The sequence below is a fragment of the Labeo rohita genome, chromosome 16 (genome assembly GCF_022985175.1).
Source record: "Labeo rohita strain BAU-BD-2019 chromosome 16, IGBB_LRoh.1.0, whole genome shotgun sequence".
Lineage (NCBI taxonomy): Eukaryota > Metazoa > Chordata > Actinopteri > Cypriniformes > Cyprinidae > Labeo > Labeo rohita.
The window spans coordinates 28,615,723-28,632,385 of NC_066884.1; the positions used below are offsets into that span (position 1 = coordinate 28,615,723).

General features: G+C 34.9%; 1 protein-coding gene across 1 annotated transcript; it reads right to left on the reverse strand.

Annotated features, from left to right (window-relative positions):
• Positions 1-2,467: 2,467 nt before the first annotated feature.
• cmtm8b (CKLF-like MARVEL transmembrane domain containing 8b) lies at positions 2,468-5,794 on the reverse strand. The gene is made up of 4 exons (XM_051131851.1): positions 5,545-5,794; positions 3,406-3,579; positions 3,153-3,272; positions 2,468-2,909 (listed from the first exon to the last, which is right to left on the reverse strand). Exons 1-4 carry the CDS (start codon positions 5,698-5,700, stop codon positions 2,823-2,825), a joined length of 537 nt encoding a protein of 178 aa, XP_050987808.1. The 5' UTR covers positions 5,701-5,794; the 3' UTR covers positions 2,468-2,822.
• Positions 5,795-16,663: the final 10,869 nt, after the last annotated feature.

Here is a 16,663-nt window from a genome sequence, read left to right on the forward strand (position 1 = left end):
GAGAACCGCTGCGTATGTTTATTTCGTGCCATAACTAGTAAAGAGGAGGAGATGATCGGTTCACGTGCAGCTTGAACTGATGCTACAATGTTCTGTCAGGGCCCATTAAAGGGCCAAAAAAACAGTACTTATTGATTAAATTTCTTACAAAATGACAACATTTTAAAGTTGAGATTTTGTTTCATAACAAAAGTAACTTGCTTTGTCTTGTCTGTTGGTACGTTGTCAGTTTCCTCTTTGCTTCACCATGTGTTTTTCACTGCATGATGTATATGGCAAGCAGTTTAACATTTAATCTTTAAAACATATAGTATCTAGTTTCATGTCACCAATACTTATTTTTAGGGATGCATGAATACTATACTTTTTTCCAGAACGAATATCGGACTCTGTACTTAGGCCTACATTTTTTGGTTTCCACAGATAGGCCTACGGATATCAATACCTGTATTTTCAATGCATTTATAATTTTTAAAAATATTATTAAGAATATGGCTCAATTCATTTAGCGAATTTATATGTCCTTCACTTATTTTTACAATTATGCCTGTTAAAATGTATTGTACAAGCATGTATTATCTGTTAATTCCACTGTTCATTTAATTGCTCTGTAGTACCACTCATGATACATGAATCACCCAACATTAACAGCGAATGTTTTTACATATACCATATAGTCTGGAAGTTATAGATGATCCATGTTTTTAATTTGACATTACCATTATTTAAAACTTTTTTTCTTTAGAAGGATCTGTGCCACCTTGATCAAACTCACCTGACTGTAACTTTATAGTAATCCTGAAAACACTGATTAGCTTTCAGGTGTGTTTGATTAAAGTTGGAGCTAAACTATGCAGGTAAGTGGACTTCGGGTGCTTTCACACCTGGCACTTTGCTTCAGAACCTGGCACATTTCCCCCTCAGCTCGGTTCGGTTGGGTATATGTGAACACGGTTCGGATCCGCCAAAACAATCGCCTGAACGAGGTGGTCTCGGCTCGATTGAAAACGAACTCTGGAGCGGTTCAGTTGTAGTGAGAAAGCAATCCGATCCAAATGACCAACGAACCAGGCTATATCACAATGTATAATGGGTAATTACAGTTCTGTGAAAAGCATTAGCTTTGTTGTTTTGCCATCTTATTGTTCTCTTTGTAGTAGGTGCATTTTAAAAATGTTTTCTGGAAGAATCCTGGACTTCTCAAAATTATAAATTAAAATAATGACGATAATAAGCCTGCAAAGCTGTTGTTGTTCGATCCTGACAGATGACAGCTGAGCGCAATCCCGGAAAATAAACCGTGGAACTTTGACCAGTGAGAGGACAGTTTACTCGCGCGTTACTTGTATTAAAGGGGTCATCGGATGCCCATTTTCCACAAGTTGATATGATTCTTTAGGGTCTTAATGAAAAGTCTATAATATACTTTGGTTAAAAATTCTCAATGGTTGTGTAAAACAACACCCTTTTTACCTTGCCAAAATCACCTCTGCAAAAATCATCTCATTCTGGTCGAGGCTGCTTTAAATGCAAATGAGCTTTGCACACCCCACCCCTCTCTTCTCTCCGTGGAAAGACTAGCCTGTTTACTTTAGCTGCATTTAGCTGCGTTTAGCCACTAAACTTGCTAACTAGCACTTTATTAGGAAAGGCGATCACAAAGATTCATAAAAAAAAACCCTTATACTCACTTCTGCTGTAAGTGAAGCTGGATCATGAATGATTTGCGCAAACATAGACGGATATATGTATGCTGCTCAGATGTCGGGAGTAAATGACGACCACTACGTTCATTATTACATCTGGCAACACATCACCTCAATTGCTCAATCGAGATATTCTTGTATTACTTACATCCCTGCTCCGGCATGTAAACAAAAGAGGGCTGATCCGAGGTAAAACGCTCATGTCAATCAACTATCGTGGGAGCGGCCTCTGTCGGTGTGATGCCACAGTGATAGGCATCTGAGAACGGCTCGATTTGAAAAAGGGGATATTATTTTTACAGATTAATTAAAAACCACTGCATGGATTTTTATCATTATAGGGTAGATGTGTACATACACTGTCAACACACATTAATGTTCAAACATCATGTAAAAGTGAACTTAGCATCCGATGACCCCTTTAACACATTTGGTCAATTTAGAAACTTGTCACGTGAAAGTGAACCGCACCAAGATTAAAAAGCAACACTGTAATAATTTGAATCCCAGTTTTGGAACAAAGGATCGATCTACAGGTATGAAAGCACCCTTCATGGGCCCAGAGTTGAGAACCCCTGCTCTATGCTAATAGGGCAGAGTGCATCACTGGTTGTGGGTGGGGCTTAACCCTGTCATGACATCACAAAAGACAGCACTTGTTTTGAGATGCTGTTTATGATTTATGAGGAATATGAAAAAGGATTGGGTGAATTTTTACCATTATGGGGTGGTTGTGTACACAAATACCATGTAAAAGTTAATTTTGCATAATAGTTCTCATTTAATCCAAACAAGTAAACAAAATCCTAAAACTTCCCATCAAACTGAATCTAACAACTCTGCATAAAAATCATTATAGTGGGCTTACTGTAGTGATACAGCATGGGTTTAAACATGGATCGTGTTCCGCCACAATAATTCATTTCTTATGAAAAATCAAATGAGAAATCTTCTGTAGTGTACAGATAAAGTTTAACATAGGAACAATGCTACATATTTTAAGCATTTCAAACACAACCACAGCAAAACTTTTTAGCTGGTTCTTTAAATGTGCATAAATGATCCCCCAGGGATAATAAAAGCAAACAGACAAGCAAACAAACTAAAAACATTTGGTTATGTATCTTCACTTTTCGATCTCCAGGATTTGAAATTCACAACTGTATTTCCGACATAACACACCATAGCCAGTGAGGCAAATATCTGAAAAGAAAACAAACAGGAATTTGTCATTCAAATTATATTATAAGCTGCTACTACAAGTTACTCGTGTAATGTGACATGCACATACAAAACAGAACATTAATGTCTGTTTACTTAATGTCTACTCATTATTTATGTCCAGGAAAATAATCAGTTGTGAAAGCAAAGACATTGTTCCACACCTGCTAGGCTATAAGGAAACAAGAGTATTGCTAAAGTAATCAGGGAACTTGCTTGTCATACCGTTGAGGCCACCCAGCTGATGAAGTAGTAGCGCCCCCTATTGGCCACATTCAAAGATACAGCACAAATCACAGCTGCTGTCAGGTACAATACAGAGGCGCTGCCATTAAAACATATTCCCTGTCAATTAAGAAGACTTTAGTTAAATGAAAGTTTGGTTAAAATGATTTTTGGCATTAATTAGTGTAGTTTAATTTAGGTAAGTTACTAGTAGTTACTAGTTAGTAACTAGTATTTATTCAAATTTACTCACCACATTTTTCCATGGGATCCGGGAAATCCTAGTGTGGGCCGTGGTCAGATATATGAGGAAGAGAATGACAGTAAGCACCCAGTAAAAGACTGACACAAACATTACCCATCCCAGTGCAGGAACGTGGAGATACTCTGTTCCACCAAGCAGAGTCCACACCAAAAGCCCAAACACCTGAGGTTGAAGATGGAGCACAGACACTCAACAGACTGAAACAACACACTTTAAACACAATGAAACTCATCTAAAACCAGCTATAAGAAAGGAGATGATGAGCATCACATTAGCTTTTCTGGAGCTAAAATAGTATAGCACAGGGGTGGCGAACATCAGTCCTGGGGAGCCGCAGCCCTGCATAGTTTTGCTTTAACCCTAATTAAATGCACCTGAACAAGCTAATCAAGGTCTGAAGGGTTACTAGAAAGCAACAGGCAGGTGAGTTTTAATAGGGTTGGAGCTGAACTCTGCAGGGCTGAGGCTCCCTAGGACCGGAGGTCGCCACCCCTGGTATAGCATATAAAACTAGCAAAGTCAAGGTCATAGGTTTGAATCCTGGGAATAGCATGAACTGATAAAACATAAAACCTGAATGCATCTTAAGTCGCTTTGGATAAGAGTATCTGTCAAATGCATAAATGTAATCACCAACTCATATTTTAGGGACCTAAAAAAAAAACTTTAGAATTGAATGGAACACATTTTGGCAAACAAAATAAAAACAATGACAAGTATGTTCTCTAAGCAGCAGAACTGGGCCTAGCTGCCACTCCTTTTTAACACCATATTATTCTCCAGAGACCTCCCACCCTCCCTTCCTGTTATAAACAGCAAAGAATTTCTCACTGTGTTCTTGATATTACAGGAAAAATTATTTTGGGTTTGGAAGACAGAGCTGGCTGTAGATTAGACCAGGAAAGGGAATGCTTAGATTTGACTCAGAGCATGTGGAAGGAAGAAGAACAATACAAGCTGAAGGAAGAGTTTGTTTCCCAATTGTTTTGGTTGGTTCTCTTCCTCTCTTTCCTTAGTGAGTAATTATCTTCATGAACAACAAAAAATTCTTACATTTTGTTGCTCCTATTCATCACATACTTTATGGTTGCAAGCTATTCCTTGTGAAAAAGATGTGTGCTTGTACTGAATGTACCCTTGCAGCGTACTTCCAATTTTAAAAAGTTTGTGTTTGTGATAATGAAATAAAAAGTCACTTAAGTGTACTTAAATAGAGTAAACTTTCATGACTATGTTTCTTAACACACTTTCTTAAAGTGCAGTTCAAAAAGTAAATAATTCTGTAAATAGTGTTAAAAGTTTTACAGTATATTTTAAGTCTCATGCTTTTTCTCATGCTTTAAATACACTTATTCTGTGTGTTGTGTTGACTATAAAGCATAAAGCACATGTGTGTTATCTAATATTGCTATTATAATATTAAGTTAATATATTTTACTTCTTATATAGCTTCCTTATTGCAAATGTGTAATTACAAATATATTCAAATACATACAATTTTAATAAAAATTCATTTATGGTAGCCTAGCTTAGGTATAGTATACAATAAATGCTTGTTAGTACATCCAGGCTGCATTTTAACTATATTTCAAAGGCCAGAAAAACTAATTAGCCTATGAAATTACATTAAGCACTCTTAACTTTAACTAACTGCATTTAAACTACAGTCAAAATTTAATACAGGCCTAAACTATAGTACGCTTTCATTCAGTTGTAAACAACATGCAATTATGCCTCCTAAACATTTCATTTAATTCGCACTCAAATACATTCTTTTAAACTCAACATATAATGTTATAGTGTATTAATAAGTTAAAGTGTACTTCTTTTTCACAGCTGATAAACAGCGCAGATTTTTAACTGAAATACGTTTAAAACCAGTTTCACTTTTCCTATAGGAGATCCTATATGACATTCTTGCATGGAAAGTGGAAACAAAATTTGTGCAAAAAGCTTCCTTTTATAAGAGACATACTACCTTCAACAATCTAGATTAATTTCTATCATTATAATTCATATTATTGCAACCAATGTTTTATCACGTGACTTAAAAGTAGGCTAAAACTTACGATTTCTAAATAGTGGGCTACGTTTAGATTCTCTATTCAGCTGTCTCAGTTTACTTACGATTTCTCCAGTCATAAACACGCCAGAAGCAGAGCGCATAAAGTTCCCATCATAAGCCAACCCGGAGTGTGTCAAGCCTAAACTTTCTATATTTGAGCTTTTACTGGTTCTGTCAGTAATGCTGCTGTCGGTGCGGGACTCGGAGTCGATATCCATTCTAACGGAATCACAAAAAAATCCCTGAATAAACCAAGAAGTGGTCCTTGCTCCTAAGGTAAAGGAAACCTACTATGGTGAAGGCTTAGGCCAAAAAAGGGATGTCCGTCCAAATCGTGAAAGATTCGTTCTTTTGAAATGGATCTTTTCAATGAATTCGCTGAACCGGTTCAAGAATCAATATGAATAATTCGTTCATTAGCCGGTTCGAGCGTCAAGCATCACTTCACTGACTCACTGAACTGGCGAGAACCAAGCTTCTCTTGGATTCACAAAGACTCGCAATGATCCAAACAAGACAAGAACAAACGCGGTATTAATGGAAAGCAATTCTTGTGCTTTCATGTTTACCTTCAGTCGTTCAAAAACTGCTAATGCAGGTGTTTATAAATTGCTTATACACTCATACACTTAGCTGTTGATTGATTGATTGGTTTTATTTTATTTTATTTTATTTTAAATTGCCTATTCATTTCAAACAGTGCTCTTTTCGCTCGTTGTTTTTAAGGCAACGCATTTTTATGAAATGACAAATTGTTCCGACCGCAAACAAATTATGGTGCTTAATCAAACTGTCCGAATAATTTTAAAATAAATCGCGAAACAACTCAAAACGATTTTCGCTAACCAGTTTGAGCAATTTATTTAAACGACTTTAAAATAATTATCTATTCGTGAATAAATAGCCTACCGTAGGCCTATAATTTCTTCATACAGACTGCACTATCACCACATCAAAATACATTCGCAAATACAATAAACATTCTTAGAAATAAACGTTATTATAACAACAAGATTTTTTTTTTTTTTTTTTTTTTTTTTGATGCATTTATGCCACGAGTGGAACCACGTTATGATGTAAAAAAAAAAAAAAAAAAAAAGAGCACCCGTATATTGAATTTACATTTTTGAAATTAGGTTTCGCTATTGAAAAGTTAACGAACGCCTGTAGAATGATAAAAGTACTATGCACAAGCCAGTCTATGTCGTGACCTTGTCAATATAAAAGAATCGGCATTGTCATAGAATTATTTTGAGATCTCTACGCCACTTGACTTGTTGGTGCATTGTTTAACCAGACATACTATGATCATCAGCGTCTGGTCAGTGTATCGAAGACAGTTTAGACGACATTCACAAAAATAACAGACCGACACAAATTAACTATACTACCTTCTTTTTCTGTAATAATTCCAGTATGTCGCAAGAGGGCAGCAAATCCACAGAAGTTGTTTGTCAAAATGTGGCACTGAAAGGTTCATCTATAACTGAATTAGCTGAATTAGAGTCCTCAAGGCCAGCATTTTACAGTCCAGTATTTTGCAGAAAATACTAACCAAATGTTCAGTAATTCAAAAATGTTGCAAGACTATTAATTGTTTTATTTGTGATATCTTGATTTCACACACTGTTGTTGAATGCACTACTGGAATAGTAAAATAATATTATTAAATATTATTAATATCTAAACAGCAACATTTAGACAGTCGTTACATAACTCTGTCATTACTGATGCATTACTGAAATTCACTAAATTCAATTCTTGTGGGGAGCAATCAATCAAATGTCTATTTTTTGTTATAATGTATATAACACAGTCACCATAATCCTATTATTTGGTGGCTGGTTCACCCCATCCTTTCTGCCAGCTCTCTACATCAAAGGTTTGCTTTCACTTTGTTGATCTGATTTTTTATTTATGACTAAACAAACCTGAAAATGCCATGAAAGCATCTTGCCCAGCTGTGTTGCTCTTCCCGACTAATACAGTCTGTTACAGGCAATATCAGTGAACGGGCTCCAGCTATTGAATTCAAATATTTTATTTGAGACTCAGTACACGGCCATTCTTAATACTCCATATGAGAAAGAGCATATTACAACCTTGGAAAAGAAAATAGGAAAATTAGATAGAATTGATTAAATCAGTATTTCCATTCATACGGATATTTATCATGTTTTTTTTATTTTATTTTATTTTTCAAACATATTTGTTTGCAATTAGTAGGGTTTAAATCCAGTATTATTTATTATGTATAATATTTTAATCACAATAGGTTTGATTTGTGAAATAATTCCTGGTGAAAAAAACCCTGGCAAAAATAAGATGTCCATTGCTCAATACCCTGCATGTGGCCTGTTCGTCTCAGTAACCTCTATTTACTAATTGTTGTTCACAGCGGTTGCCATGTAGTCAGTTGTAAAGGTTATGCTTTCAATAAATGCACAGTTCCACAGAATGTAATTAAGTCATCTTAGGAGGAGACGTGCTGTGAGACTCAGACTGGTATAATGCTTTGGAGGCAGCCATGTTTAAGACGCATGAATTTATTCAATAGTTTAACAGAAACTAAATTAAACGTCTAGTTATTGTAAATATAATATACAGGGTATACAGAATATATTATAAACATTACCTATTAGCTAAATTACATTATAAAACAGTGTATTGTATGTCATTATATTATATTTACAAAAATAACTTCCATCACAGGGTGACAGCATTACATTTGAAGCTTTAAATCATCTGTTATAATTTGAGAGGAGTCTATGCGTACGTGTTTATCTCATGTACTATATTCTCAGACAGACTCCATGAGAGCAGCAAGGTCAAAAGTTCAATGTCATGTACTGTCATCTACTTTCGCTTTGTACTTTAATTGTAGCTAATGGCAAAGTCAGGAAGTGTGCAAGGACTGCTGTAAAAATCATTAATTGATCTTTCTTACGTTATTCAGGTTATCATTATCAGAATATATTAAATATTTCCCTCTCTAATTTAAAGAAATGTTTAGTATTTAAATTTGGATATGTGTTTTGTTTTGTTTTTAAAAAAATAATATTTATTATTATTCAAATGAGGAAACTAAAGCAAATAATTAAGCATACAATAATAATCATGGGATGTTTTTCTCCTTCTTCTTCTTTAATCTACTTAACCATATTTAAATTTATATTTACTAAAATCCAGCCATATTTGTACTTGTTCAAAGTTGATAACAACAACAAAAATGTCTTCTGAGTAATTCTATTATTGGTAGTCAGAGGCACTACAAGGGCTGTTCTTATTTTTAAGAAGAAAGTCTTCGGCTTTGTCTGTGAATACTTCTTGCTCAAGGGACCGTATACTGATAAATAACCCTCGTAATGCAGGGATTGTTTCTGAGATAATAACAAAGACCGTCAATAGCACTGTTATGAGTCTTTAAATCAACAGAACTGTCTTAACCTGTGGGATTTGTTTTATGTTACTAAAGTACAGTAGTCAATACTAAACCCTGATGCAGAATCCATGCAACACTCTCTAATTACCAGATCTGTGGAGTCTCCGTGTATTAAAAAGATCTAGATCAGATTAGGGTCTCTTAAGCCTTTAAAAAGAAGAGTAGGTGCTGGGAGTTTCTCAGCGTAAATGCACATTAGAGAGACATGGATAATCTCAGTCTCATCAGTCAAACACAATTACATTAAATTGTAGGTGGAATACCGGGTACCACTTTGTTTTAAGGTGTCCTTGTTACACATTGCATGTCCTTACTATTATAATAACAATAATTATGCATAATTACGTGCAAGTAACCCTAAATCAAACCCTTGTCCTAACCCTAACCATACAGTAAGTAGTAGTTAATTATTATTACTCTCTACTTAAATGTATAGTTACACTGTAACAAGGACACCTTAAAATAAAGTGTAACCGAATAATGACTCCTATTACTCTGTCATACCTGTATATACAAAGCTGGGTAGATTACTTAAAATTGCAGTCCATTACAGATTCCAAATTTATATGACAAATTGTTTTTTTAGGTAATATAATCAGACTACTTTTATATTACCTTTGACCTAACTTGTCCATCACATTGATTTAAATAGGATAATCTTGTACCATATTGATATTAAAAAAATGCAAAAAGTAAGAAAATATATTCCGTTTGTTGTTATTAACAACATTTTTACTTTTTCAGAGTTCTCTAAACTGGAGTTCGTCAAGGAACTGCAAGGTGTTCAAAACAACTAATAATGAATCAAATCCTTAAAATGTAAAATTAAAATAAGGCATTGTAAATTTACATGAACCAAAATAAAACACTTACTAAAAAATGTAAATATTTTATTCGTTTACTGCTAGTTTATTGCTATTGTGTGAATAATGTGTAAGCATGCAATCAATAAAAAAGTAAATTGTCTGATTCTAAGTATTTTAAAATGTAATTTAATCTACTACTTAATTTTTGGAATCTGATTACGTAATCCATATTACATGTAATCAGTTCTCTCTCTAAAGAACTCCGTGATAATAAAGTTGTGTATTTTATATAGTATTTTGTCTACCTTTTTTTATTTTTTTTTTTATTTGATAAAACAGAAGAACTATGTTCAGTCAGATGAAAACAGATGAACGAATAAATGAAAAAATAATAAAATAAATAAATACTAGATCCGATTATGATGACATACTAGACTCACATCCAGACAAGCTCAAAACAATCAGCTATTCTATGTGATGGTGATCTATCACGGGAGCTCACTACAACGTCCATTTCAGCATCCATTCACTTTGAGTTTTATCCCTTATTTCCAAGTCAAAAGGCTTGTGCTGTCGCCATTGAGCCAGGGTCAAAGAAGGGTCAAAGGTTAAAAGGGGGCTGTAATTGTCACGACACCGCTGCAATCAAACATGCGAACGCGAGCTCTCTGCAACTTTAGCTGAAAGTTGCAACAGTGTCAGCCATGTTGCTTAAACAATTTTAAAGTGAAACTTTTTCAAACGAGTCTCTGGAAAAGAAAGTCTTTCATCAAGAATTGATAGGGTAAAAGCAGCTAAGTGTCCTTTAACACTGAGTCTCTCCGTTACCTCAAACCTAATGATGACTCCTGAGGATGGTCACATTCAAGATGGAGTCCTAGAGGTAGATGAAAATCAGATCTCTCCTTTTGCACTTTTCAGCCATGGAAATGGTTATCGTGCCACTGTAAAATCCTTGAAGCGAAATTGAAAAAGGAAATTAAACTGGCTGAATTATCTTTTTTTTTTAAATCATGAATGAAGGGTCTTTCATGGTCTCTGGAGCAAGAAGGGAGTGTGTTTGAAGGAAGAGGGGGATGGTGGGTCTGCATTAAGACATTCTCATCCCTGATGATTCTCCCTGCTGCCTTTTATTTCCTTTCCTCTTCACCCAGACTCTGACGCGGTGGTAAGCCGCTCGGAGAATCATTGAAAGGGTGAACGAGGAGCCAACACCGAAGGGATTAATTATTTCAGTGTCTAGGACCGGGCCGGATTTACCAAACCACTCAGAGACACAGGCAAATCCTCTCACCTCTCTATGAGAACAACATACATGCAAACATTTCGAACAAAAACAATCCGAGTCCGAAGTGGAGCGGTGGACCATGGGAACAGACACTGCGATATGCCCACAATCAGTTTACATCTGCTCAGCCTTGGAACTGCCAGATATAATCAATGGTTCCATTTGTATGAGGAGCAAAAAGAAAAAAAGAAATCCATTCTGACCACAAACTGACCATGAAAACAGGTGATCTGAGACCTGGTTCAATCAAAGTGGTTATAACGCATTCAGTAAACAAAAGAGTCCTGGTCAAATGTTTGCAAAGACGTTTTTAGCTTGACTATGCAGTTACAAAGAATTATAGAAGTTACACAGCTCAGTATTGAATATCTCTAAATATCTATATCTGTAAATAGAATGGCAAGCTTGTAATGCATAAATGTAAGTTTTGTATGTTGGGCTAAACATTTAACTATTTCTAGCTGCTAAATATCTATATGTTGTTGTTTCATTATTCATTTTGGTCACACTTTATTTTAAGGCTCAGTTTTCACTATTGATGAACCATTAACTATTACTTTTGTCTCAAAAAACTCCCAATTTGCTGCTTATTAGTAGTTAATAAGGTAGTTGTTAAGTTTAGGTGTTGGGTAGGATTAGGGATGTAAAATATGGTCATGAAGAATAAATGCTTTATATGTACTAATAAACAGCAAATATATCTTATATATATATTATATATATATACATATTAATAAATAATCTTACCCGTATCCCACCTTACTAGAAGCAAAAGTGTTTTGCAATACAATATGACAATAGTAAGTACATTGTACTTATTTTTTGATGTAAGTACGTAGTAGTTAAGGCCACCTAATATAAAGTGGGACCAATCTTACACAAAACAGTCATCTTTTATCATAATTCTTTGTGCATGCATACAAAAAGAAGCCTTGATATATTTCCTAAAACAATAAAATCACACATAGACACAAGTATAGATTGATCCATTTTTTTCATGGTACAAATAAAGCATTCCTGGGAATCTCTCTGATTTGAGTGTCAGGGATGTGCCTGTGTAGAAGTCAGGGCCCTCGGCTGGGGCCCATTTCACAGTGCTAATGTATTTCACCCAGCTCAGTATGATCCACATCGCCGCAGGTAATCCATGTCAGCTGCCTCATTTACACTGGCCTGATACTGGGGACCTTCTCAGAACGTTACAATCATGCTGGAAAACTGCAGTCTGTCAGTCCAAACGACCACCTTCGATAACATGCCAATGTTTTGTGCCGAAGCCACATTATAAATGTACTGATTTGATTTGATCTTTTCATTATTTGACTGTAGTTTGGGGGAAAAGCTGCTTCATAAATTTTTTATTTGTAATTTTAAACAAACACCAGAGCTGTTTGCAGCCTTCCCATCAATTCAAGTGAGAATGAACAGCAGAATAAAGTTTTGATTGACAGCATTCATTATATATTATTCACAGTGTGTTATTAAAACATTCTGAAAGACATTTTTGTACACACAGGTGTTTAATATTTCTCACTGTTTTGTATGGTGTTCATATGTGCTTATTAATTATAGATTCATTTACTATAAAATATATGTTTTGACACCGCCCTCTGCCCAGCCCCTGCCCTGCTGAGCATTCAGAGCTCAAATCTATTCTCCTAAACGCCTCCCTGCTGCCAGAACAACACACACAAACACACACACACACAAACACAAACACAATCACACACTTTCCGCCCTCCTCCGCAGTCACTTGTCAGCTAAACCAGATGTCGCCTCATAATTGGCTGATGTGGGCACCCACAAAGGCGAAGACATTATTACACACAAACACACACGTATACACACACGCACACACACCTCCAGACGCCGTTGCACCCCACCCCACATCCCAGCATCTTCTACCCTACCCGAACCCAAACAAGCTTCCTACGCTACAATAAATAAAACCGTCTCACACCGGCAATTATTTAAGCCCGTACTGCTGCCAAACATCAACGTGAGAGAGCGGTAATCAAGCCGGATGCGATTCAATCCCACAAAAACAAAGCCGGGGCGAGGTACAAAAATGGCGGAGGTAGTTGTGGGAGATGGGGAGCAGGTCTGGTCTGTGGTTGCGTTGGTGGATTACTCCCTGACACAGAGAGAGCATATCTAATCAGCATTCCTGAAACCGAGCCGGGGTGAGAAAATAGATCCCAGTCTTAGTACGGCGGCCCCCCTGCTGTGCTACCTGTCAAAGCCAATATTTCCCCTTCAGCTCCCCACAACAAGACCACATTTACCTCCTTTCATATATTACCCATCATTCCTCTCAACAAACTCAAGCATCTCCTTAATATGTTTGCTGGTTGTAATTGGAATATGGACGGAAGTTGAACTTGATTTCTCTTCATTTGGATTTTGCTGTTAAAAATCAAAACCGAAAAAGAGAGGAGGTTGTTATTGCTGTGGACATGGACATTTCGGCTAGATTGCAAAGTGTGTGTCCTGGTATGTAGCATGTGGTGCAATCTGCGAATTTGGCGAAAACAAAAGACGGTAAGGGATATTTCAGAATGTGGCGAAAGGTTAGATTCAGACACACGCACACACCTAGAGAGAAACGTAAAAAGAAACCTCGCAAGCGGTGGCTAAATTTCATTATGTTTTGGCAGGATATTCCTATAACTTACTGGGGATACATTCTCTCTGTGTTATGCAGCGAAAAAATCATTTGCATTTTTTTTTCCGCAAGTGTGAAGTATCAAAGGCGGGCCCCTGCTGAGCAGCGAATAGACAGAGCTGGCAGAGGCATGAATTTTTCAGCAGCTTTCGCCCTCCCTTTCTCTCTCTTTCTCTCTTTTCCTGTCGGTTCAGTCGATACGCTGCGTGGACGAGAAGCCCAGGCTGCATGCGAACTAGCCGAGCTGCATCCCCGGAATTCCACCAGCTTCGTGAACTGGTACCTGAATACCAAATTGAAAGTAGATGTGTAAATACAATTCTTGCGAGTGTTTCTTTACTTCCTCAGAAGTGATTATCCGTGGCAGCAGATGTGATAAATCTGGAAATCTTTCATATGTTTACCTCTCTTCCACCGCTGGGGACGCACGCTATATGCCAGTTTGTTTCAGTCGTTCACATTAATTAGGCTTCGGTTTCAGTCAAATCCCACCCTTAAGAACAGGGTGAAGGAAATGTTTTGACTCTTGCAGAACAGACTTCAGCTTGGCAGTAGATTTTTAATCAAGCGGGATCTGGGGATGTGGCCATGTTCTGAATACAAGTCTAGACAGAGAGGAGCTAAATTATGATTCAGAGACAAACAACAACTAAAATAACCTGTTCAACTTTAATTAAAAATAATATGCAGTGCAATAAACAAATAGTCAAATAGTGAGTAGTGGTAGCATTTAGGGGTTTATATTTTAATGTTTGTTTAAAGTCCATACAACAAAGCTTATATATTAAAAGAAAAAAAAACATAAAAGCAATTTAAATAACAAAAAAAATACAACAACTAAACAATAAAAAACAATATAAATTTTTAAATAATAATAATACATATTATTGTTATTATTATTGTTGTTACAAAAATAATAAATAATAAAAAAAACAATCATAAATATGAGCAACTATTGTGCCTAATAGTTCTCAAAGTATTGACATTGTAAAGTTGAAATACAACTTTACTGGTGGTAATAATAATAATTATAATAACAACTATTATTATTATTATTTCTATTAATTGTTATTAATATTATTATTATTATTAGAATGTTTGTTCCTATAACAAAGCTATATATATACATATATATATACTAGTTGTAAATATTAAATAAACATATTTATTATTATTATTATTATTATTATTATGAAAACAATCCTAAATATCAGCCACTATTCTGCGTAATAGTTCTAAAATAATTGACATTTTGAAGTTGAATTATATATAAAATTATTATTACTGGTGGTAATAATAATTATAATAACAACAACAACACTACTACTACTACTACTACTACTGCTAATAATAATAATAATAATAATAATAATAATAACATAAACAATAATAATAATAATAATAATAATAATAATAATAATATTAATAATAATAATTAATATTATTATTATTAAAACAATAATAAATTTGTGCAGTTATTGTGCCTAATCATTCTCAAAGTATTGACATTTTAAAGTTGAATTACATATAACATTTTTATTACTGGTCGTTATAATAATAATTATAACAACAACAACAACAACAATAATAATGTATTATTATTATAATATTATTTAAAAACACTCATAAATATGAGCAGCTATTGTACCTAACAGTTCTCAAAGTATTGACATTTTAAAGTTAAAATACATATTAAATAACATTGCTATTATTATTATTATTATTATTATTATTATTATTACCACAAAAATCTTTTTAACACTCATACAACTCATACTGCTGTACCTAATCTAAAAAACTAAAATCATTCTCAAAGAATTAAACTTTTAAAGTTGAAATGCATATAAAATGATTATTACCGGTGGTGGTAATAATAATAATTATAACATCATCGACAACAACAACAACAATACTACTGACAATAATAATAATAATAATTGTTGTTGTTGATGTTATTATTATTATTATTATTATTATACAATTATGCAACTATACTACAACAATGTAACTCCAATATACAGTACCTAAAATATAAACATACCGTAAGCAAATTAAATGAGTTAATACATTAAAAAAAGATGTTAATGTGCAACTAATACAGACATTTAGTTTTCATACAAGAATGTGAAGTAACACGCATGTAAAGTGCTCAGGTCATAAATGAATGATCATTGATATGGGAGTGTTTAGGTTTATGCATAGGTTATTCATCTGCAAATGTACCATACAGCTATTTTGAGCACAACTAATGTCTTTAGGGGATCACGCTTGATCCAGCAGCCGTCTACCTGTTTCTAATCAGCTGTTTTCAGCACTGCTATCAATTTGCAAGTAATGTGTTTCTGAGAAGTCTGGCAGGTAAGCTCAAAGACATTTCCATATTGTTAACTTTAGCACAGAAGCGTGCAAATTCCCATGCCTGCAAATATTGTTATGCCGAGCAAAACTGCCAGGCCTATTTATTACAGCAAATAATTGAATGGTTCTGTTTAAAAAGGGTTGGTGACTTATGCTGTAAAAAAATGAAAGACTCCAAACCAGAATCCCATGTCAGTGTCGCATAGCTTGAAAAAAAATCTTCTAAATGGAAAGTCCCATTAAGCAGCAAAACATCACTGCTGCTCAGACACTGTTATTATTTACTGTCTTCCAATATTTTCGAGGCCAAAAACTAATATTATGCAGGAGTTCTGGAGCACTGTGTTATTGAGGCATTTCCTAGAAAAGCATGCCAGCTCCTGATAACTCTATTTATTAAGCATGTTAGCAAGCATAACAGTAATAATCCAAAAATTGAATGTCTATTTTTTCCAATACAAAACACAGAAAACGCATTTAAATGACCGAGATAGAACAGTTAAATAAGACTCGAATACTTCTAGCCCCCTGCATCTCATGGTATTATATTTCTATATTCCATCGCATGATTGCTTTGGCATATCAGACATGTCCACTTGCCTAATTATGTGTGTTCACCCAC